Source organism: Mugil cephalus, chromosome 11, assembly GCF_022458985.1.
Source record: "Mugil cephalus isolate CIBA_MC_2020 chromosome 11, CIBA_Mcephalus_1.1, whole genome shotgun sequence".
NCBI lineage: Eukaryota > Metazoa > Chordata > Actinopteri > Mugiliformes > Mugilidae > Mugil > Mugil cephalus.
Genome location: NC_061780.1, coordinates 26,356,945 through 26,382,405, shown reverse-complemented (window position 1 = coordinate 26,382,405; position 25,461 = coordinate 26,356,945). Strand labels below are relative to the sequence as shown.

At 43.6% G+C, this 25,461-nt stretch overlaps 1 protein-coding gene across 3 annotated transcripts in view; it reads right to left on the bottom strand.

Moving 5' to 3' along the window:
- The window catches only part of lmna (lamin A), a 38,228-nt gene that overhangs the window by 3,796 nt on the left and 8,971 nt on the right, over nucleotides 1-25,461 (bottom strand). For all 3 annotated transcript variants that reach the window (XM_047598112.1, XM_047598111.1, XM_047598113.1), the window contains exons 3-12: nucleotides 6,454-6,610; nucleotides 5,648-5,773; nucleotides 4,983-5,153; nucleotides 4,732-4,857; nucleotides 4,395-4,615; nucleotides 3,139-3,475; nucleotides 2,943-3,050; nucleotides 2,065-2,184; nucleotides 1,921-1,980; nucleotides 1,638-1,802 (exon numbers count right to left, since the gene is read on the bottom strand). In XM_047598112.1, the coding sequence (XP_047454068.1) occupies nucleotides 1,638-1,802; nucleotides 1,921-1,980; nucleotides 2,065-2,184; nucleotides 2,943-3,050; nucleotides 3,139-3,475; nucleotides 4,395-4,615; nucleotides 4,732-4,857; nucleotides 4,983-5,153; nucleotides 5,648-5,773; nucleotides 6,454-6,610 (1,591 nt within the window). The remainder of the gene's footprint in view (nucleotides 1-1,637; nucleotides 1,803-1,920; nucleotides 1,981-2,064; nucleotides 2,185-2,942; nucleotides 3,051-3,138; nucleotides 3,476-4,394; nucleotides 4,616-4,731; nucleotides 4,858-4,982; nucleotides 5,154-5,647; nucleotides 5,774-6,453; nucleotides 6,611-25,461) is intronic.

Sequence of the window (25,461 nt, the reverse complement as noted above, 5' to 3'; positions counted from 1 at the left end):
TAATACTCGTGAAGAATATAACAAAGAGTTGTTTCTATCATCTCAACACTGAGACACTAATCGATGCTTTTATCACCCGTAGAACTGATAACTGCAGCGCTCTTCTTCTGGTCTCCCTAAGAAAAGTTTTCTCCACTGAAGATTCTCCAGAACGAGAGCAAACATCATACCAACATTAAAGTCTCTGCACTGGCTCCCGTCTGCTTCAGGGTCAGGTTTTAAAATCCTCTTAATGCTTTTTAACCATTAAGGTCCTAATTATTTATCACATATGAGCCGTCTGGAGCTCTCAGGTCTTCAGGCAGCAGCCTTTTAATTTACTCAAAAAGCTTTAACCAAAACGTGCGGCGAGGCCTCATTTTACCATCGTGGCCATGTGGACATTTTTAAAAGCAAACTAAAGACCTACCTTTTTAGACTCAGTCTGGTTATTTATTGAATTTTATTTATTAGAGTTGCAGTTTTATTACAGTTATTTTCATGTCTCTAGCGTTTCCTCAGTGTTTTTATAATGTTCGTGTCTGGCAGCTCCGTCAGTGACATGTTGCTGCTCCACATTATTATTACGTAGCTTAAAATTCTGAAGTCAAAGAAAAGAAGAAGTTCAAACTTAATCATCTCCTTCTTTTCCTCTAACTTTTCTACCAGACTGCATCCTTATTTTTAACAGGTAGATCAGACGTTCGTTTCATCCGAGTCTGGTTCTTCTGACTCAGCTCCTGTCTGGCCTCCTCATAGGTCACATACGTCCTGATGTTTGCATTGAGTCGCCTACACAACGCGTCTCTGTGGCTTCATCATTGATTTTAAGTGTTTGCATCTGACCTTTATGCAGCCCTGCTGCCTGCGCTGCAGTCACAACTTTAAATGTCTGAGAATTCCTCATGAACGTACAGAGGATGAACCGACCGTCTGGGGTCACATATTTTATTACTTTAGATCTAAACTAACTGCCAGGGCAAAAAAGTCTATATCACAGTATTTGTTTTCATGCATAATCACATGTTTCCAATATTTTCCACTGATTGAGAGAAGAATTACCGCAGTAGATTGACTTAATGAACTATTTTATTGTCATGATGAGTGAATATTGTAGAATAATTCCAAACTAGCAGTAAAACAGGTTAAATGAAGCTGTTTACAAAGAAGATTCGCTCATGATTCTAATGGGAATCAGAATCAGAGCCATGTACTGGTTAGAAAACCAATACAGGGCTTTTAAGCTTTGAACTTCATTCAAATAAACTGCTTTATTTATTTGGATGCGTTGTTACCGTGCAGCTATTTCACCTGGCAATGAGAAACACTATTTTCTGATTGGCTGAGAGGTGTGTGATTCTAGGAGCAGGCTGCTGCTGTCGCCTCTTCATTCATACATCACTAATCTCTGTTCTATATATCGTTCATGTTACTCATGTGTGGAAACGTTTATCACTTCTCAGTGTGAGAAATGTCGCGTGGAGCGTGAGCTTATGGAAATGTGTCTCACACCTTGAGAGCCCTGAATAAAAAGTAGTGACACTTGCAACTTTAGCAAATTCACATCTTATTAATAATTTAAACCAGTATTCGGTCTGAACCGGTGTCACCCCCCCCAGTCCCATTAACAGCAGATCATTCTGTCATCATCCTCGTACCTGTCTGGGCTCGTTGGTGCCCATGAAGAAGGAATGTGGCACGAGGCTGTCGGACAGACCCCCGCTGCTGCAGACGCCGCCGCGGTCCGACGGCTGCCCGCAGGAGTCGCAGATCACCGTGCGGCTGCGCAGGTTGTACTCGCCTCCGCTGGTGCTGTGAGCTCCCTGCAGGGGGCGACACACACAACGGTCACTTCTGCTTCACTGCTGCAGCTTTACTGGGAGCAGGAGCAGGAAGGGAAGAGGAGGAGGAGGAGGAGGAGGAGGAGGAGGAGGGACTCACCATGTCATCGTCGTCGTCATCCTGGAACAGGCAGCGCTCCACTTTCCTCGTGGCCATTTCCTGGTGGAGAAACGGAGCAAATGAATTGACTGAGGCTAAAGAGAGAGAGACATGTGACGTCAGAGAAGATGGAAGAAGTCAGACCTCTCCGTTGGAGTTGATCAGGAACGTCTGCAGGAGGTCGCCGGTGCCCCACGAGTTCTGGCTCTTCCACACCAGGTCAGTGGGAGGGTTGTGGGTTCCACCACCAGAGGAGGCCCAGATCTGTGGGGGTCAGAGGTCACACGGGTTCAAACGGATAAAAACGAGGTTCACATCATACAACATGTTAATACATGTGTGTGGAGGCGCTTCCAGTTTTCTTTATTCAGATAATAAAATCTAACTTTATTTATAGAACACGTTTTATTCAAAAGATGCAAAGAGCTTCACATTAAGACAAATAAATAAATGAATAAACACTGAGGAAACATTATTATTGTTATTATTTTAGTAATTACCTAAAGGATAAAAATAAATACAATTAAAAGCCAGAATAAAAAGGTAAATATAATAAAATAAGTTGAAATTAGTTAAAAGCCAGATTAAAAAGATAAAAATAACAAAAAATAAGTAAAGTTATATAAAATGATAAAATGCATAAAAGTCAATAAGGTAAATTAAATTCATGCATGTGGGATTTTTGTGTATTGCCATAGAATGAGATGAATAAATAAACAGCAGTGGCCCTAATAGTTTTTGGTGCATAAGGAAGCACGGACATGACTCTGCAACAATATTCAGATTTAATTTTAGACTTTTCTGACACAACGTATCTAAATTTCTCGTTTGTCTTGTGAATCTGGAGAAGAACCAGGTTTATTTAGGCCTGGACCAGTGGTCACCATTGAGACGACTTCCTGCTTCACTCTTTTAAGTTTAGAACGTTTATGTCCTGCAGAGTTTATTTAATAAATCAACCATTAACTTTGCTGCCGGCTCTTTAAAGAGTGAATTAAAAGAAGAGTGAGGACATGTCTTACAGTCACGGTGCCTCCAGCCTTCAGGGTGAACTTGTGGGGGAACTTGTAGACGATGGGGGAGGCGTTCCCCACCTGTCTCTTCAGCTGCCAGTTTCCCAGTGTTTGATCCTGCGTGAGTTAAACGTAGAGAAGATGAATTTATTTCAGTCCATAAAATAAAAACGTTTGGCTGGAGACCTGAGTGAACTCGGTTTACCTCGTCGGCCTTGTTGCTGAGGCGGATGAACTTTCCCTCCAGGTCGACCTCGTCCACCGTGATGCGTCCGGAGGCCGTGGCGTGCTGGCTGATGCGGGTCTTGGTCACAGTGCCGCCCACCATGCTGGAGGTCTCGCTGTCGTTGTCGTTGAGGCGGCGCTTCTTGGAGCTGGCCGCGCCGGAGGAGTTACGGCTGCTGGAGGCGGCGGTGGCGGCGGCGGAGGCGGAGCCGGAGGTGCTGGAGGACTGAAGGAGGCGGCTGGTCTGACTGTGGCTGGAGCCGGACGTACGAGTCACCGTCACCTTAGTGGGAGGGGGGCTGGGAGACAGACGCAGCCTGGGGAGACACGGAGGGGGAGGTTCAGACGGGCACATCATGATAAATAAAATAAAGAGCTGCAAAGTTTCACCACAACAACAACAGGAGCCGATAATAACTCAGACATCTCTGAATGCAGAGAGGAAAATATTATCGTTGTGGTTTAGAAAATGAGTCTGAAGAGTTTCACAATGAACCCAGACAGATCAGAGATCAGCACACATTAATGATTCATGATGACTTTTTGAGACTGGAAATAAACTCGTCTGGGATTCTGTTTGGTTTCAGCAGAGAAAACAGAACCAAAAAACATCTGAATGTGTTAAATGCTGCTCCAGCTTCCTCTCCTCTCTGCAGGGAGTCAGTCAGTACGTTTACATGCACAAGAAGAAAACTAATTATCGCCTCAATCCGACTTTAACTGGACAACTTAAGTGCATGTTAACACGTTACTAGTTACTAAGTTCTCCTCATCAGATTAAGACGCCCAGATAATGAGATATACACTTAATCAGACTTTAACTGGACAACACATATGACCCCAGAACAAAAACATCCAACTTGACTTGACTTGTTCCTGTCAGTTATTCGATTTTCTCCATCTAAACTGGGACAAGAACCTCATTCAGAAAGTTGCGTTTAAAGCATAACTCCATTAAACCGTGACAACTGAGGTTGAGTTAAGGTTCATCCTCTCCAAACCTGTTTCTACACAGACCTGGTGTAGCCTTTAAAGGTTTTTAAATATAATTATATAATTTTGCTGGAACTAAATGCTCCAATGAAAAAGTATCTAAAAGTAAATGAGCCACAATCTGTGTTCTTCCAGCTTCTGATGTCTGCCTGCAGGGAAACGGTTCATTAAACTAATTTCATCTTATCTGGGACTTCTTAGAACTTCCTCTCGTATCCTCTTTTTATCCCCTAACACACTGACCTCTCCTCCTCTCCCTCCAGCAGCTTCCTGTAAGCGTTGATCTCCATGTCCAGGGCCAGTTTGATGTCCAGCAGCTCCTGGTACTCATCCAGCTGCTGCTGCATCCGGGCCCGGATCTCGGCCATCTCTCGCTCCTTGTCGTCCAGCCGCCGCCTCATCAAGTCCCGCTCCCGACTCAGGGACTCCTCCAGCTCCCGGACCTTGGCCTCGCTGGCCGCCAGCTGATCCACAGAGAGGGTGAGAGGGTGAGAAGGTGAGAGGATGAGGCTCAGTTTTAAATCAATGGATGGTGCCACGCATCAGACCGATAACACAGACAGCCAGACGGGGACCGTACCTTGCTCTGCAGCATGCTGATTTGGCCTGAAACACTCTCTAGTCGGACTCGGGTCTGCTGCAGCTCCTCGTGGGCGGCTCCCACCAAGTGGCTGTTCCTGTCGGCTGAGCCACGAGCGTTTTCCAGCTGAAACGTGCAACAGAGTCTGTTAATGCTTCACTGAAACCTTCAGCGTCTCCCCACCGTCCTCGTCAGGATCCCTTTCCCTTCTGTGTGCAGATGCACATGCACCTATGAGCCTCCACACTGACCTTAGAGTTGTAGGTCTTCTCCAGCTCCTCCTTGTAGATGCGGACCTGGTCTTCGTGCTGAGCGCGGAGCTCGGTCAGAGCCGCAGACAGCTTGCTCTCAAACTCCTGCTGCCGCCCGCTGTCGATCTCCACCACACGGGACTCGTACCGACGCCTGGACTCACGCAGCTCCTGCAGACGCCAGCGGAGAGGAAGATTAACGGGATTATTTCACCAATAATGACCAAAAATGTATATCATGGTAGCGTTCACAACATTTTCTACTGCTTGAGAGAGAAATTAATGCGGCAGACTGACTACGGACGGACTATTTTACTATTTTATAGCACTACATTGAAAATAGTCCGAGCTGAAACAAAGTCTCATGGTGCATCGTTCCTTTCATTGTGTAATCAAATACACTGGTATGACAGCATATTAAATAACAAAAAAATACGGGTGTTCAGCATGAGCCGGTATAACATCCAGCCCTGTGTAGTAATTACTTGTTTAGTGCTGCACAGTTTCTCTCTTTTGCATGGAGAAATAACGGTGAATTAGAGGTAAGATGCAGAAACAGAGACATGCAAAACAAACAAGGAGGTGTTTGGAAGATGAAAAGCAGGACAGAAAACTGAAGGCAACTCAAAATAAAGATAGAAAGTGTCGAGGTGAAAAGCTCAAACCTCGGTGTGGATGTTCTTCTGGAACTCCAGCTCCTCCTTCAGCGTCTGCAGGCGGTTCTCGGCGTCCACTCTCCTCAGCATCTCGTCCTGCAGCTGCTTCTTGGCTTCGGTGTAGTTGCTCTCCAACTGTGAGGGAGGAGGAGGAGGAGGAGGAGGAGGAGGAGGTGAGAGAAACTCTTCAGCGGAGGCGTGAAAAGTCAGAGTTTGAGCTTCAGGCTCCTCTTAAAAGAAACCCTGCAGTTCCTCGGTTTGGCCGATAGGTGGCGCAAGGCCACAGCTGTACGTCTGTCAGAGCTGAGCTGAGATTCATTGATAAAACAAACAGCAGAGAAAAGGAACCTGGTCCTCATTCATAATCAGCTGCCTGGAGGGTTTTCATAAAACACATAACTCCACTGAGGTGTTTCTCAGAGTCCGACAGAAAAACATCTCAAATCTCAGCCGCTGCGGCTTCGAGCTGCAGCCACTGACTCTTTTGTCGCCACTCGTTAATAAATGCAAGTCTGTGGCTTTTCCAGAGATAAAACAGCATGTGTCTCTACTGTATATGCAGAACATCTCATTTCCCTCCGTGCTGCCTCTGCATGTTCTCCTCTGCTGCAGCCTGAGGAGCAGCCGTGGGAGAAACACATCAACATTTTCCTCTTTCTGATGCCAACGATTTCCCAAATAACTGCTCTGCTCCACATTCTGGTTTCTCCAGAAGTGAAATGAATCTGAGCTGGCTTTGCTTTCAGTGGATCATGTAGAGGGGACGTTAATGATGCTGATTCTAAAAAGCTGCAGCTCCACTGCGGTGCTTTTACCTTGGCCAGCTGGGCTTTGAGGTCCTTGACCTCGGCCTCCAGGGTTCTCTTCTCCCCCAGGGCGGTGGTGAGGGAAGCGTCTTTAGAGTTGAGCAGGGCCTCCAGGTCCCTGAGCCGGACCAGAGCTCCCTCCAGCTCAGACTCCTTCTTCGTGTTCCTGTGAGAGTGACGGGAGGTGGAAGTTAGTTTGACGGTTAGTCTCGACGTGTCCATCGCATCACTGCCGGTGACTTTCAACTCCCCCCCCCCACCACCCCACCCCTCCTCTCTTTCAAAGAGGTCTCAGCTTTTCAGAACGGTTTCTCTTTGACACAGTTTTGCTCTTTTTCTGAGTGACGCCTTTGTAGTTTGGAATCTGGAGGATTTGGAGCCGTGTTTTTATCTCACGCTGCATTTAAAGTAACATTCCATCCTTCCTCCTGCTTCTTCTTCTATTGTTTCCATTTCCCATCTCACTGAAAGCTGCTCTACGATAGAAAAATACAAAGTTGCATGACTTATTTCTGCAGCAATGTTTTTTTTTTCTTGCACTGTTTAAAAGTGTTCAATTTATTTCTAAATTCCCATAAATCTTTTTTTTTTGTTTGGACCATTTCTGTATTTCTACATTTCTTAATTATGTGTGTGTGTGTATTAAAAGAGGCTAAAGCATTCAATTATGTTTTTCCATTTTAAGGTTTTTGCATTTAATTTATGATTCTCATTATTTTTTTTTATTGGATTTCATTTTGCTCTGAGGTCTTTACGTCATTTTTCAGCCAGTGTAACTTTGAGTAATTATTTACTTGAAGCTCCCATTAGGTCACGAATCTGCAGAGCCGGGCTGCAGTAAACAACATGCTCCTTTATTTGCGCTTGAATTAAAAGCCAATAAGTCGTGAAACACTGATCTGCGGAGACGCAGAGTGGACTGGGAGCAGTTGTCCACGGACGCTAACTGAACATTAAACTTCATCTCAAAGGAACCTGTGTTAAATTAAGTCCCATTTGTTGCACATGTGTTGGTGCATGTCTGCGCCTCCTCCTCCTCCTCCAGCGTCTCCACGGGAACTCATTTAGAGGAGAAAAAAAAAACTTGGATCAGCCCGTGGAAAAACAATACATCTCCATCAGAACATGAAGACAGAGGAGGGGCTGTTAGCGCGGTATAGGTGGTACATGCACAGCCAAGGAGGAAATGGGCTCCCTGTTATTCTATTTGGCCCTGCAGGCCACTCTTCATTGTCACTAATAATGGCCATCTGCTGGGGGAGATTGCTTCCAGGCGGATCACACAGACCCTCCAGAGTCCTCCGGTCAGGGGCAGCTGGGCGTTTAGCGAAGATAAAGTCGCTACAGACGCAAATACACGTGGTTAATATACACGATATCAGCTCAAAGATAAAGTAAAAAAATGTACAGGCTGAGCTATATCTACTTTTACTGCCGTCAGTAAACACCTGGGCGATGATAAAAAACCCAGCGGTGCCTCTTGAAAGGAGTCAGGACCAGAGACAAAGCGTCTGCTCCAGGGACAAACACACAGAACGTGTGAAAAGCTGACGAGTGAATGAGGCTTTTATGTCCAGAATACATATTCACCATGAGGAACAGAATGGGTGATTATATGAAAAGACGCGCAGACGACCCATTGTTCAGATAAAAGAGGAAACCTAACAGAAAAAGAAAAAGAAAGAAGGACTTTCTGAGGCTCTAAATAAATAAAATAAGGATCAGTCTGCAGTTCACACACACGTGATCAGACATGCCTTCCCAGTGACTCACTGCAGCACAAATAAATCTCACTTTATTATTATTGGTATTTGTTTTCAACTGTAAGAGAACAAAGAAGGCGGCTGCTTCCAGTTAGCGCACGATTACATAATTCTTCTCACCATCTGGGTTTCATTACAGGGCGTGGTTCAACTCCAACCGATCAGGGATGTTTACTTTTAAATTAATTAGAACGAGCTCGTTAAGCCCCGCCCACAAACCATCTGATTGGTCCAGCACAGAATCAGTTCCCAACAGTCAGACTCGAGGTCAGATAAAACTTCACAATAAATCTGTGAGACTGAAGCAAGAACTGTTTTTCTGTTTAGCAGATTTTACTTTTTTTTTTTTGCCATAAAACATCCAAACAGACTTCGAGCTATAAAAACTCATCTTAAAGCTGAGTGGAGCTGCACATGATCAATAATGCAGGATATCTGGATTCCTTAAACCCTGGTTCTGAAATCACATGAACCCACGGAGCCAAATGAACTGAATCAATTAGAAAACTGTAATAATAAAAAAATAATAAGACTTTATTAGGCAACTTGCAAAAAACTATTTGGTGACAGAGAAGGTTACAGTTATATCCAATTTAAACAAATTAATAACATAATCACACATCATACGATATATATATATATTCAATGATCAATATTGCACATATTTATATAACTTTCATATATAATGTAAATACATTATTATTATTATATTATATATATATTTCTATAAGTATTATTTATTCATAATTTACATTATATTTATTGTAATGAAGTTGACTAATATGTAACATTCATAGTGAGTTAATACGTTTAAACTTCTTCCTGCTGCTTTTTCAACCTATCTTCATATATTCTTTCCTGTTTGTTGGAAATAAACACACAAACTAAACTAAATTAAAATTCAGGTGATTCTTTCCCACATATACAAACATTAAAGCCACAGCTCTAATGGAAGCTCTGATACTTGATCTCACTCACAGTAAAAGGAACAGATGAAATATTATTGCAGGACATTTGTACCACAGGCTCCTAATTAACTTCTACACTTAAAAATATGACTTTCATTTTAATATTTCCCCATTCGTCTTCATATTTCAGACGAAACGCGTCGTAATGACGCTGTTCTTTTCTAGCTGGTGTTTTCAGCCCAGAGAGGAAGGAGGAGAGGAAGGAGAAGAAGGAGGAGAGGAAGGAGGAAAGGAAGGAGGTGAGGGAGGAGGAGAGGAAGGAGGAAAGGAAGGAGGAGAGGAAGGAAAGGAAGGAAGGAGAAGAAGGAGGAAAGGAAGGAGGAGGAAGGAGGAGAGGAAGGAGGAGAGGAAGGAAAGGAAGGAAGGAGAAGAAGGAGGAAAGGAAGGAGGAGGAAGGAGGAGAGGAAGGAGGAGAGGAAGGAAAGGAAGGAAGGAGAAGAAGGAGGAAAGGAAGGAGGAGGAAGGAGGAGAGGAAGGAGGAGAGGAAGGAGGAGAGGAAGGAGGAAAGGAAGGAAGGAGAGGTTATCATTGATTCGGTTGCAGATCTTCTTAGAAAAGCGTTTTCAGTGCAGACTTCGTAGGAAGCAGGTCAGCGACTATGAACGCTGCCTTGTGCTCTTCTTCTAAGTCCTGGTGAGTTAAATGAATTATATTTTTTGTCTTTTCATTGGGTCGACGTTGATGTTTCTGCTGGATGTGACGCTGCCGGCTGCAGCGGGTGAGAGGAGACTTTTTGAAAACCTTGTGAAAAGCGAGTTTCTTGCTTTAGTTGGTTATTGAAGACCTCGGCGTGAAAAGCACGGCCCTCCAGTATATTGATGCTCTGCTTCTCTGCAGGTCTCCGGTAGCAGCTGGAGCTAAAAGCTTTGCTCGAGGGCAGATCCTCAGACTACACTGATGTGTAACACGGTGAAGGAATGCCGAGCGGAAAAACTTCTCAACAGAACAACGAGTATTTTCTTTCTTCTTCACTTGTTTTGACTCATAAATTAGTGACAAGAATGTGACTCTTTATGACCCAGGTGTGAAAAACCAGAACTGGATACTAAGCTGTAAAAACAAATGTAGTGTGGAGGTGTCAAACGTTCTGTTCTTCAAACATTCTCCAAATTCTTGGATGGGGGGAAAAAAAATGAAGCCGTCAGTCATCAATCAGTGTCGGGATGAGACACTAGACAGGTAGATTAGTAAGAGGACGAAATACGCGACATGACAACTGCTGTAAAATGCTCCAGATGACTATTATCCTGCAGCGAGTGCGACCTGATGACAGGCTTTAACCGCCTCTGGTTGAGCCCTGAGGAGTTTACAGCTGTGCAGGTCGGCTGCTCTTATGCATTATTACGGTGGAACATGCTGGAGTTCACCGCGAGGCTCGTTAACAGGCTGCGGGTTTTAATAATCAACACAAACAGGTCTGCGTAATGAGAAAGAGAGACGCACAAGCAGAGACGTGTTTTTGGTTTTATGAAACCGTAAAAGTGTGAAAGGACGTGTTCACCCTCACATTCATTAAGTTTTAAAAGTGGAGACAGATCAGCGGAGAATATACGGCCCTGTCAGCGGAGACGCCGGCACGTTCGTCAGTGAAGCGTTTTAACGGCGTGATTGTGCGTCGTGGGATGAGGGCTGTGCTGAGTGTGTGCATGTTGCTGCTGCGACGTTCATTAAGGCTAATGGGCCCAGTGGAGCCACTCCAGAGGTGAATTAATGGGTAGAAGTGGCTTCACTGTCTCAACACGCTGCTTCACAATGTGGTTTCTCTTCATACGCAAAAAAAATAAAAAATCCTAATATCGTGTAGGTCTCCCTTGTGGTGGGCGTTGAATGTTGTTAGTGTGTGTGTTTTTGTGTGTGTGTGTCTGTGTCAGGCTGCTATGGGGTGGGGGGGGGGGGTTGGCTGGATGGGAGGGTGTCTGGTCTGGTCTGGTCTAGGTGGGGCTACGTGTCTAATTAATACCAGGTCCTAACGTTTCCCACTGAATAGTCACGAGATGGTTTTAATGTGATTAACTTCTCCTGTCGCTGGTCATAATGTTGTGGCTGTTTTAGTTATTTGATGCTACAGGAACAGGATGTGACATGTGACCCCGGGGCAACTAGTGTCAGCTGCACCAATGGGAGGAAGTTGTTGTTGTTGTTGTTGTTGTTATAATAAGTGAATCAGGACTATAGTGACGACAAAAAAGATTTTTTTGGAACGACATTTTTAAAGGCAAGTTCAAGACAAGTTTTTAGTTTGGCTTTTAATTGAATCTTAACTGTCTATTTATTTACACACTTACTATTTAGAATATTTTTATCTTTTATTGTCTCTGTAGTTACAGGGCTTTTATGGTGCTTTTTTATGACCTTAAGTGTGATTTAGTGTGACATGATGCATTTTTAAGTCGTGTGGGGGCAGGAAGAGCTGTTTTGTGCTACTTTTTGCATGAAAAGTGCTTCACAAATATGGATGGATGGATGGATGGATGAATGGATGGATGGATGGATGGAAGGAAGGTTGGATGGATGGAAGGAAGGTTGGATGGATGGATGGATGGATGGAAGGTTGGATGGATGGAAGGAAGGTTGGATGGATGGAAGGAAGGTTGGATGGATGGATGGAAGGTTGGATGGATGGATGGAAGGTTGGATGGATGGAAGGAAGGTTGGATGGATGGATGGATGGATGGATGGATGGATGGACTAATTGACACATATCTTCTATCCAGCGATGCCGTTTTGAAGCTCCCTATTTTATTTGCTGAGGTTTTATTCAGAGACATTTTTTCCTTTCCTCTTCTTATGTCTTGCCATCTTTTCCTGATTCATCCAATCTTTTTTTTTTTGCCTTTCTCCTATTTATGTTAATATTTCTTTGCTGTGACTCTAAAATATGTTTATTATTTGCCTCCTGCTCTAAAGCCTAAAGTTCCACGGCTTCAAGTTTCATTTTGAGCTTTCGTTCAGTTTTCTCTCCCACATCCTCAAAACTTAAAGAGAGCGTTCTCCACCACTTTTGCACCTGTTTGTGTCAATTGTGCATCTTAGTAAATCACCAACAACATGTGCATCTATAAGTCTGTGCATTCACTTTAGAATTTATCTGGGATCAGGCTCAAAGACTGTTGACTGTTAGCATATAGTTCAGTCCACAAAGAAACACGAGGAACCAGCAGCGTCTGCAGTAAAGAAACATCAACACCTGAGCATCATGACCGACTGGTTTTCATCTTTCATCTCCAGGACGCTGTTCCTGGACGAGAGGCGCCTGCAGACAACACTATAAGACTCTAAGTGCACCTGTGTGCTGAAGGAGAGCACATGAACCACTGTTGTGTAATGTGTGCCCCATGCACATGTGTGGTAACGTACACTATTTACATAATCCAGAGTGCGGCTCCTCAACCAGCGCCTGAGTGTTTATATAATCCAGAGTGAGGGCGTAACTGGAGAGTCCCAGCATAAATATCCTGACTCCATGTTTACAATCGCTTCCATCAGAGATGTGAGGCCCGAGGTCCGAGCATGTGGAGCCATAATTAATATTTACAGTGTGTAATCAGCAGCGGAACAAACTCATGTGGGATTAAAGCAACAGGACAAAATGCAGGATTTTACGTTAAAGTTGTTCAGAATGAATGTTCTCCCACACATGAACTTTATAAGCTCTGTGCTCCCGTTACACCAGCAGGATACGGGCTGATTCACGCTTTAAAAGCTTCATCTGGGATGGAGAGAAAACCTCACATCAAATGGTCAATATAAATATTAGATATGAGGGGCGGGGCTTAACTGGAGGCAAAACATCTCAAACACTACAGCCTGTAAACAGAGGTTAGCATATTTCAATGGACTGTTTTGGCCAGAATGGACGAGGAAAAGACAAATTTTATTATTTTATTACTACGGGACAAACCAAACTTTAAATTCTATCACTCAGCTTTCATATTACACCCGTTACAACATGAGTTTGATGCAGAACTAGCCTCATTCTGGAGCCAGTTCATCCCTTAAGGCTTCAAGATGTATCTGTATCTTTATAGTGAATGTAGGGAAACATGGGTTTCAAATCAAAATGGCACAAACACTCCTCCCCTATTTGGCATGATACCAATTTATTGACAATAATGTGAAGCCGAGTGCATTGGAGACTCATCTCTGGTAACTTTGTAATTTGTAATCTCGATCATCACTTTGCTTTATTCATCTTGTTTTGATTTCTTATATCTTTATATTAGACTGTTCTTTGTGTTTGCTGTGTCTATTCTATGTTTGTTACATTAATGTTGAACATAAATAAATTAAAGTTGTTGAGGACGATGAGGCAGCGTCTACTACTACCAAGCGCTACTACTCCTCTTCTCGACTGTAAACCGCTCGTCTTATTCACTCCCACACGCGAATGTCTGCAAAAAACTAAAATATCTAAAAAAAGATTTAAAAAAATACGCTGAAAATCGTTTTCAGCTGTGATCTAAAAGAAATTTTGCGGCCGATCATTTAAAACCGACACAAAATGGGAGCTAGTGGATGGAGGCAGACGGGAGACGGGGGGGGGGGCGGGGTGGTGGTGGTGGGACGGGGGCACAAAATGGAAATAAGAGAGACAAATAAAAAAAGAGGGGGTATAACAGAGAGAAGAAATGTGAGGAGGAGGAGGAATGTGTTGGCTCGGCTCCCGGGCTTCAAGGATGACTCACAGCTATCTTTGTCCACCCCAGTAACGAGAAGCGAACTCCACCTCGTGGAGCGAAAGAGAGAAAAAGAGGCCCGGGCTCTTTCTTTCTCCTCCCTCTGTTTTGCTATGACGTTGCCACGGTAACCGTGGCTCCACCACCACCGCTGCCACCGCCGCCAGCCCATGGCGAGCGTTTTGTGTTTTTCTCCCCCCTGAGAGCTCTGTGGTCGGACGCAATGGAATAAAACTGTCTGACTTTTTCCGTGCACATTTTTTTTTTTTTCTAAATGCCTGAAGACTTGGGCAGCGTGCTCCAAACCCTGAAGGAAAATTATAAGCTACAAACTCTGCAAGAGCTTCACGAGTTTCATCAGAAACTAAAAATAAAACCTTAACCTAGAACGCTACAGTCGCTTCTTTAGAGCAGATCCACAGTGAAACCACTGGAGCAGGTCTGAGTCAGTAGAAGCTGAATGTGAGTCTGCAGCGTATTAAGAGTCTATAAAGCTGCCTTGTTTGACCTTTACACTAATTGAGCCCCCCCCCCCCCCCCCCCCCTCGTTTTTCCTGCTTTGCAAACCAAATCTGTGCGCTGGGTGCGGAGGGTCAACACTCGTCGTGCCCTGATCAGAGAGCTCGTATGAAATTATCTGAGCGAACACGTTCTCGAAAAGGTTAAATCACTCAAGTTACAACAAAACACATTTATTGCTTCACTCTGCCTCTATAGGGAAACTTATTAATTTCATTTGGAGGGAGACTTCCTGTCAGCTGTTGATAGCATGCTCTCTGGAAACGTCTATTTTCACCACCATAAATAATTAAATCCACAGCGGTTTGTTTGATTTTTCCGCAGCATACGGAGAAATCCCTTCACCCGATTATCACCATTATTCCAGCAGGAGGAAGCTGCTAACGGAGCTGCAGGGGACTCAGGCACCTACATGCAGACGCCTGGGAGCTGCACATTAATACTTTGCACATGGGCACATCTGCTTCACCCCCTCCAGAGTCTTTTCATGCCATCGTGTTAAAAACATAACATCAATAACTCGTTCTCCTCCTGTACTGACACTGAAAGTTCCTCGGCCGTGCGCGTTCTCCATCCATGCACCGTGTTACTACTACACGAGCGCACAGACACACCCATCTGGCAGCCATGCAGCCATGTGTGTGGGTGGGGTTTCCCCAATGACTCACTGCACAAACACCCAGCAGAAAGGGAGAGGGGAGGGGAGGGGAGGGGGGGTCTCCCTAAATTCCCTATAGAGCACCTAAAATGTTCCCTTCTCCGCTTTTAGCCCGCGTTCCTCTTCCCACCGTTCACACGGCGGCTTCACGTGGAGGAGCAGGGAAAAGGTGACTCAGAGGAAGGCTGAGGAATAATAACAGAGCCCAGAAATAGACAAACACACCAGCGCAGACACACAATGTGTTAGTGGTCATCATGATGTAACATTATAGGGATTAGTTTTTAATAGAAAAACTTGAAAAAGATGCACAGACGTGCACTAATTTAATGACTCCAACTAAGAAGCGCTGAATAAATGAATGTAGAGATTTGTAAAGAGTCGGATGTTTCCTGCACAGCAGCGTGTTAACGCACATCAGGATAAAACTAATAGTGATATTTTCTTATCATTGAACATCTGCAGACTTTATCGCATTGCATTTTTTAACACTTGTGCACAACTAATTTAATAACTACAACCAAGATGTCCTGACTAAATAAAACAAGTCTGTGTTTAGGCTCATCCTGGTAGGACTTCGTCTACGATGCAGAGCTGCAGCAAATGATGCTTTTCATTAGTCATTACTTTTTTGTTTAAATAGCAAAATACTGCAATAAAATATATAAATTTTCTTTAGATCTCAGGAGCAGTAACAGACGTTTTAAAAGCGGGAATTGTTTAGAAAAATAAATGCGTCTCTAATTCTGACTTTTTTTCTTCCTTGAACTTGTGTAGTGATTCATCTTTGCAGCTGGAATCACTGGAATGATTCATCTGCTGGTTATAGATAAATGTAACTTTAAACTTCTTTAAACAACCCTGAGATGTTCTGACGAAGTGAACGTGGGAGAGTTAACGTGAAGAATGTAAATCATGAACTAAAAGGCCGTGACGTAAAAGTCATTAGGACCTGCTGCTTCACGTCAACTGTCCAGAGCGTTGTGTAACTTATACACAAAATATTTCATTCAAATAAACACCACAGGCTGGCACATGACCACGTCCTGAGCGTCTCCTGGGATGAACAGCGTGTGTGTGGGAGATAAATCACCAGGAAGGTCAGGCTTAGCTGGAGGAGGCCACCAACACATCCAACATGTGGAGAGTGAGAACAGAGACGCGAGTGTTTCCACGGTTAAAGCAGGAGGTCGTCATGTTTCATTCGGCGAACGGTCAAACTCCTGCTTTTGTTTTATCCTTTTCATTCACGCCTGCACAAATTTGCATTTGTTAATGCAGTTCCTCAAACTTGGTAAAGAGAGCGCGATAACGTCTGTTAGAAAGTCTGCAAACAGTGAAAAAGGCAAATGAAACGCGCCGTTGTTCCTCCTGCGTGATTAGTAGATGATTCATGGGAGAGTGAGTCACGCACGCTGTCGCCGGGTCCTTCTGATCCGTTTCTGCGCCTCTGGCCACCGGACAGGAAGTAGATTAGCAGCAGCAGCAGTGATGATAAAGAGCAGCCACTTTGCCCTTTCACTTTTCTGTTTTTTTTTACAGTCTCATTAAACAACTATGAGCAAATACGAGCACGATAAGGAAGGTTAGTGATTGTATTAGTGACTAAAACCAGAGCTGTTACTGTGTAACTCTGCAGCAACACCTTCATCAAACTCGACAAACAGGAGACACACACACACACACACACACACATAATACGTAACTATTCTAATTGTCTCCTGATAAAAACCTTCAGGCATTAAAATAAACAGGTAACACTGCATTTCATGGATGCTTTTACTTTACTACACAGGTAAATCTGGCTGGTTGAGGAAACGTTTTCCCATGTATTTAATTCACAACAGTCCGACTGATACTTTGTGTGTGTTTGTGTGTAATTGTCATGGAAACTCTGGTTGAGGCCGCGTGTAGTAACCCCCTCCACGTCCACGCTGCTTTTTCCACGAGTTACAGTAACTGAGCTGCTAATGTTTAGCTTCCAGCTAAATCAAACCCGTGTGTTTGGGCTGTGCCCACGAGGAAGAGAAGGAAAAAGAAAAGGGGATTTGGTGCCTGGACTTTTACCGAGCTGTGTCTGTAGGACGACGATTGGGTGCACTCATGCAAAGCAAAAGCAAATCCAGCAGAGGCCGGCGCTGGAGAGGTTCGCGTGTTTCCGTCAGGAAACCGAAGGAGAAGTATCTGAGCCGGGACAGTTTGCATCAGGTGAGCTGTAAAACGGTGAAAACCTTTCACATGCTTTCCTGTGATTGTTTGAATTCTGGCTCTGTTCACTAGAAACACACCCAGCAGCCACAGGGCACAGAAAACACCAACGTCTTTCTGACCGTTTGAAAACCAGAAAAGAAAATGAAACGCCATCATCAACAGCAATTAAACTGTAAAGTAATTCTCACATATAAATGAGTCTAAAGTCTAACTACGGACCAAAGTACTGCAACTGAAAATGATCTGTGTCGACCTTATGAAACGCTCTAACAAGGAAAACCAACGGCTGATGCAGAACATCTGAGGCTGGAGGTTGAAACAGCTCTGACACAAACTCGACGCCAACTTTAAGATTCTAGAGCCGAGCTGCTGCAAACGTTCAAACCTCCGTCAGAGGGAATAAGCCTTTTGCAGAGATCTGGAGCCTTTAGCTGCATGAACCGTCCAGGTGGGACGGGCATGACTGAGGTTACAGTGCAGCCACTTTGTCTACGTCCCAATAGGAAAGAGAATCAGAGAGTCCCACCATCTTAAAGTGATTTTCTCTGTCCATGTGCGAGTGACTCATCGAGGGAGGGCTTGGCTGCATCTGAAGCCTCTGTGGAAACTCTATTTCTATAAACTCCACTCACACTCTCACACTCACACACACACACACACTCAGTGCAGAACTCTGCCAAAACCTCTGTTTGGTGCCGAGTTCTGGTCGGCTGAACTCTCTCATTACTCGAGCACCAATAAAGCCAAAAGGAGGCGGCGCCATCCTGCAGCCACTCAGCGTTTACAGGCCTCCAACCATCTGTTTCCTCTTAGATAGAACCAGGAGAACACACCAGACCAGGCCCCAGACCAGGCCCCAGACCAGGCCCCAGACCAGGCCCCAGACCAGGCCCCAGACCGTCCCCTGACCAGCACCCAACACTAACCAGGGATGTGCAAATCAGTGCAAAAGACACGTGTTGCATTTCTTTTGACAAAACACTCGTAAGGTGGTCATAATGTTATGGCCTGATCGGGTGCAGTCTGTTAGTGTAGTAGAGTATTATCTACACTACTTGGTGTTGGCGGGTGTTAATCTTTAACCGAGTACAGTGTTGCAATAACTCTTGTCTGGAGTAAATTTAACCATCAGTTTCATATGAAACTCGTTTTATCTGCCGGCAAAATGAGCAAAAAGGATTTTTATGAAACTGGATCAGGTATTAATTATGTATCTGAGCTCATGCATCTGTGCGGTAGGTTAGATCACTTTTAGTTTTTTTCAGAGTTCAGAGCGCTGCTGGCGCGACTCAGTGTGACAGACAATTGTTCTTAAGTCACATGATACAAGGTGAGATCATCGTGGAAGAACCGCAGCCAGGAGAACAAAGGAGAACAGAGGAGAACAGGAGAACAGAGGAGAACAGAGGAGAACAGAGGACCAAGAAAAACATTTGGAATCTTTGAGGATCACGTGGTTAACGAAGCTAAACCAGGATCTATGAGGGTCAAGTCTGAACCACATCGGAGTCTGTTCGGCCCAATTCTCATCAGTTAATTGAAATATTGATACCAGAGACTCCAACTAATTTTCTAATATATTTATAACAATATAACTCATATCAAGCTACTTGTCTCTTCAGGTGATCTTTGCTGACCTGTGACTCCAACAGATTTCACCCAATCTTTAGATAATACAGACTTTTTACCTGGAATACGATGAGAACGACAGCAGATTTTAGATTCTCTTAGACGCTGTAACAGGTCATTAAATGTGATCAGAATCAGATTAAGTCAAGCTTGGTGTGAATTATATGATTATCATTACACTAGAGAATGAGTTAAGAGTCGCTGATATCAACATTTTAATCACCTGGTTTAGTTTCACTAACCAGAATCGCCTCTTTTTGTTCCAGTCTATAAAATTCCAAATGTTTTTTCACGGGAATAATTAATCATTTTCCACCATGTTCTTCAGCCCGTGTGCTGTGTTTAACTTGCAGGGTGCAACTTCCGGATTTGACGACGCGCCGTGAAAACCCTGAATAACAGGTATCAGTCCAGTAAATGTTAGGGAGGAAATTTTATTTCATATGGTGAAACAAACAGGAAATGAACCGAGTGTAAAATACTATTCTCTGGCTGCAGCTTCTAAAACAATCTGATTACAGGTTTTTATTAAATTTTCAACAATAATATATAAAAAAAAATACATTAAATTAATTAATTCTTAAGGTGTGAATCAGTGAGCGGGAGATGAAGCTGATCTCGTCTCCGAGCAGCTTGACTCCATCGTCCTCGGGCAACGTCAGGGACCGCGGGAACATGGAGACGGATGTGTACTGCGTTACCGTGGAGACAGGTTGAAAGTTTCCCTCGGGTTAAATATAGAAAGTTTACTCAGCGCTCAGCGACTAATATTAGACCACTACTTCTCATGACGTACACCGCTTCGTCTCCAGCCCCCCCCCCGTCTCCACTTACTTCTCCTTTTCCCTCTTATGAGCGGACGCTGGCTAAATATTTAAAAAAAAAAAAACTGCGTTGCTAAGGGCTTCGACTCTGTCACGGGCTGCACGAGGACATGTAGTCAATGCACATAATGAACCACAAGAACTTATCTCGTGAACTGCAGCTCGTTTCTAACACATGGAAACGTAAAGGAAGCGATTCCCAGCGGACGAGACGATACGATGAGTCTTCTCACTTCCTGCTGTGTCCTCTGATAGCTGCTAGCCTCACATCACACACTCCGGTCTGGACATGTCCCCACAGCTCCTGCTTATTTAATTCAGCTTTAAACACATTGTTCCCGCAGACGTTTTGTACCTGGCGCCACACCCAAACCCCACCCTGCAGACAGTAGCTCCTTGTTCTGGAAGGGATTGTCTATTTATTTCTATTTCAGCTTTAGAATTAGGTGTTAACTTTTGGTTTCCATGCACGCCACAGTTAATACCGCTAATATTCTTTATCTGGATGTGAGGAAGGAGAAGTCTGCGTTCCCTTTTTTTGTGCAAGCATGTTTTCAGTAGCTGAATCTGTGAAAGTGTGTGTTTAATTCTCTTTGTGCTGCAGCGGTAGAGATAAAGAAAGAGGATATTATGCACCAAAGCGTTTCATCTTCAGAAGAAGGAGAAGAAGAAGCCCCGTGTTACCATTTACGGGCTTATATGCATGTATGAGCACACACGCAGGATGAAAGGAGGACATCTACTCATCTCCCTGGATAAAGGAGGACTGACTGAAAGAGACCGGCCGGTCGCCCCCACAGGATTAAGCATCAGTCAGCAGCACAGCTGGACGCTGGACCGGAGCCCTGGTTCAGACCGAAACTAAAACCCAGCGACAACGTTTTAACCCTCAGGCAACTTTAGGGACATTTACGTCCATTTTCCTCTTCATTTGGCTGCAATTCTGTCTGTGTTAGTGCGTATGGAAGAATCTTCCTCTACGCAAATTTTGAAATTCAAAAAAAAAAAGTCAACAGAACACATGAAAAACTGTCCAAAAACTGCTATAAAAACTTAAATGATTACATTTTTCTGACATGTTTCTGCATAAATCTCTTAAACCACTTGAGCACTTTACAAAAATTCAACAATTCTGACATGAAAAATTAGCTATTTTTCTTAAAATGAAATGAAATGTTTTTTCCAGCTTAGTCTTGACTATGACCAGGATTATCTAAAATACTGACCTGATTTAATTATTAGTTTTTGTGTAGCATCAGATATAACATTTACTACTTTCAGCCATGACACAATGAAATCATTCATTCTGTAACATGTTCATTTTTGAGAAAAATGGTCAAATTTGTCAAATTTTCTACCCTAAAACAGTGACTTTAAGTGATCAAACCAGCATTTAAAGGGTTAAAATCCTCCAAAATGTTAGATTTTTGGTAGTTTTGTAAAGCGCTAAAGTGGTTGAAGATGAGATTCACGCAGGAAAAAAAAAATTAATTAAAGTTTTCACAGCAGTTTTTGGACATTATTATTTTTATGTGCTAAGGTTACAAGAGGTTTAGTGGATTAAACAGAATTCATCAGATGCCTGAGAGTTAAACATCTTAAATAAGTGGCTCCTGGCTTCAAACTTTACTGCACCACATTCCACACACCGGCCAGTTCTTCCAGGTTTTTTTCTGTTTTTGTTTTTCTACAGTTTGGAAGAAGTATTTACAAGTTCAACAGAAGCGCAGGGAGACGGGTTGAGGTTCTCACCCGATGGCTTGAGGCCTTTTCTGGAGTGGGGGGGGGGGGGGGGGGGGGGGGGGGGGGGGCAGAGAGGGAGCATGTGTTCCTTGTGGTAGTTCCGCACACAAAGACGAGTGTGTGTAGAGATGCTGCGTCGCGCCTTCGGGCTAAACAGGTGTGTCCTGTCAACTGAACGGCACCGAAGGCTCCACCTGTTCCTGGGCGTTTCGGGGACAAAGAGCTACAGGACATTTTTTAAAAAAGACCCGACTGCGTTATTTATTTCGGTTTTTGCCAGAAACTAAAAACCACGTCGCTGTCGACTTCAAAATATCTGTTTGGAAGCTTTGACGCTAGCAAACCGCCATTAAAAAACTCAAGAAGAAGAATTAGATAATACTTCGATGCTACAGGGACGCGAGGAACCGGAATAACGTGACTAAACATGTCTGCTGGTTGGAAGAACGTCACTCACACTGGAATTTGTAAATTGTCTAGTGTGGATGTTTTGGTGATGTGGTAATAGTTGATCAATTCCACTGATTTGCAATGAAGTAACAACGTAAAAATGTCACATTCCATCTCTGTCTTCAAGAAAAATAAATAAAAATCAAATCCTATCAAAGCACCAGTGTAGATGTGAACATTATAGAGAGTCTGTCCAACCAGGGGACGGAGCGTCTAAACTGTGCCTATATGCTGATTGGTTCTGAGCTGGTCACATGTTTCATGGGCGCCATGTTTTCTACATCTAACCTATATTCACCCATAAAGAAGTGGCAACAACAGAGAATAAAGTTAAAACACGGAGGAAACTCCACCGTTTCCCCAGAGAACAAAAACAGAGAAAGTTAAATGTCAACGTCTCTGTTTGACGTTTGTTAGATTTTATATAGACGTGGTTTGAGTTGCTCAGACTCTCTCTGATATATGGCTCTGGAGGTGCATATAAGCTGCAGGTCGGGGACAGTTTTTGTCAGAATGTGAGTATTTTCTGCAACTGAAAATAAATGGATTTCAAGAACCTGAATATGTTGCACAAACTTATTTAGTTTAGTTTAGTTTTCTTTAATTATTCTTCCTTTTAATCAGTGTTAAATCTGGAGCCCACGTGTGTGACACGGACGTCGCCTGCTGCCTCCTGAAGTAAAGCAGCCCCCGTCGGTGCGTATTAATAAAGCCAACTTCCCGTCACAGAGTCCACTCAGCCCATTCCTGAAGCCATGAAAAACCTCTGAGTCACCGGCCGTCACACGGCCCGAGCCGAGCGCCATGGCAACCAAACACCAAACAGGCCGGGAAGAGTCGAACAGATGAAAGCGGCTCAGGATGAATGGACCGATTCCTTTCCCACCACACACACACACACACACACACACTCGCATCAAAAGGTTCCTCTGGAAAACAAGGCTGCTACTTTACAAGGAGAAGAAGGAGCAACATGGCGGCTCCGGCTCACACTCGGCCTCCGTCCTCACCCATGTGCAGAATGTGCAAACTAACAAGAGGCAGATTGATGAGCTAAAGGACACGAGGCCGAGGATAAACGAGGCGCAATGAAAGGCCCGTTTCCTGAAGAATTCCAGATATTTTCATTTATCAGCGCTCAGACACACCCACTGAAGCTCTGTGTGAGGTCACGTTGTTTTACGGTTCAGGTACAATGTCAACTGTGTGAAAGGAACACAATGGTACTAATCGGGGGGGTGGGCACCAGCGAGAGGCCCCCGCTGTGCACACTGGAAACACGCCTCATGTTTAAGGGTAAATAAAAAACGGTTGAATCTTAAAATAAAGGGATCTCACAGAGCTGCAGGAGATCAGCAGGTCTATATTTAGTAGTTTCACTTTCTCAGACCCCCCCGGCCTCCCCCCGCTGACCCCCCCCCCCCCCCTTCTCTAATCTAACCTGAAATGCACCCGTGTGTGCACATTTCTGGGAGCTGGCTACGCTCGGCTGAGGCGTGATCTGAAGACATTCTTTCACCTGAGAGATTAAACCGTGACAGTTTACAGCTCAGAGGAAACCGGCCCTGCGCTAACACACCTTCAGCTTTGCTCAAAGGTGGCTTTTATTGGGACCTTTCTCTAAATATTAACTTGTAACGATGAGAGAATTAACCTTATATTCAAGGTTTGTTCTGGTTTCGAGTTTAAACATTTAAACTTCTACTGAAATAAACAATTACTAGGAATTTATGGCAAAAAAACAACAAAAAAAAAAGCTATAAATCGTCTATTTCTTCTACTTTAAATGCTGAGTTGTCTCACACCCTCTGATCACCACTCATTCATTCTGAGAAAGGCTTGTGTGTTAAAGGAGAAGCATGTTTGTCCGGAGGTGTGTCGTCCTCCACAGACTCAGAGTGACACAACCAACACTAACGTAACCGCCAGGAATGTCATGTACTGGGCTAATGTCGGCGTTTGGCTCGTAGCTTCATTCCTACGAGGAGGAGGAAAATATTTAGAAGAGTTGCACCACCTCAGCTGGGTGGAAACCTGACGCAGAGCAACACAAAAGACGATAATTACACGATAAGTGTCACAACCGCATGGACTCGGTAGCAGAGGAGGCTCCAGCTCCGGCTCCAACCAAACACCACTAAACTGCAGCACTTTTTACTGGGAGCAGACGCAGCAAATAACTTTCAGGAAGCAGAGTTCGCCCTGGAGATTATTCTGTTTTGTTCCGTTAGTATTGAGACGTCTGCAGCCAGGTTCCCTCATGTTAGCATTCCTCTTAGTTAGCATTCGTTAGCTCGGTAATTCTGGTAAATCCACTCCACCTACTGAGACACAGTCGCGCCTATTGTCTCCAACAAAAACCAAATCATCATCACAGTCGTTTTCTGTCCCTTCAGGTCAGAATAAATCTCCTCTATTAGCTGCTGCAGATACAACCAGAATTATTATAATGGATAATTAAAGAATACTTATTTTTACACATGCGTATCCTAAATTAGAAGAGTAACTCATAAAACACCTATTTTGAATTTTATTTGAACAAACACTGGATGGTTTGAACGCCCCTGATATAAAAATATAAAAACAACTGAACAGACATCAGTGTTTCCCACAAGATTTCATGAGACCAGCCTCTAAACTAAAGCTTCTAATCATGATGCTATTCCAGCTAATGAGCAGAAAATAGGAGCACGGGCTTTTTATGAGTACAGTAATAAATCTAATGTGAAGTAAACAGTTGAAACGGTTCATTTATATTTTGATCAACTCTCTTTAAATAAATGTGAACAAACATGCAAAGACATTTGTGATTATTTATTATTTTAAAAGAAAACCACAATTCATGAACACAGAGCTACTGATTGACAGATTCAAGGTGCAGAAACAGACACGTAGGCATCTCTTCAATCTGCCTTTCATCTCACAGTCATATAATCATTTTATTCTACTTTATAGTTTTATGTTTTAATTGTTATCTTCATTTTGAGTGTTTCTATATTTCATTCTACAATTTTATCCATAATATTACTACATTCTATTTCTAATGTTCTTGTATCGTAATATTTTTCTATATTTTATCATTTTTATTTATGTTGATTTTTATATATATATTTTATATCACTTTTTCTAGATATATTTGTCACTCATTTATTTTGACACGTGCTATAGAAATAAAATCTGACTGATTGAAGTTTATATGATGCCATGAAAGTATAACTTTGCTTCATAAATTAATAAATAAAAAACAAGGTGTAGGAGGAGCCTGTTAATTTAAAATCTTAAAAGCTCCTCCTGCTACAGCTTCGCGGTTACGTTCCTCCGCCCAACGAACTCTTTTCTCATGTGTCGACGTTACGGTGACATTCGTCCTAATTAGCATTAACCTGGAAGACAGAACCAACTTCCTGGAGACTCGTTGGAAATCGATTCTACCCTCGAGGGCTGAGACGCCTGCTGCCGATCAGATTACTTTACCTGGGGGGGGGCGGGGCTTAACCTTTGGCCTCAGACCAGTAAATTTTAATCAGTAGTGGCTCCAGCTCCCACAGAACAACCAGAAGAACCAGAACACACGGA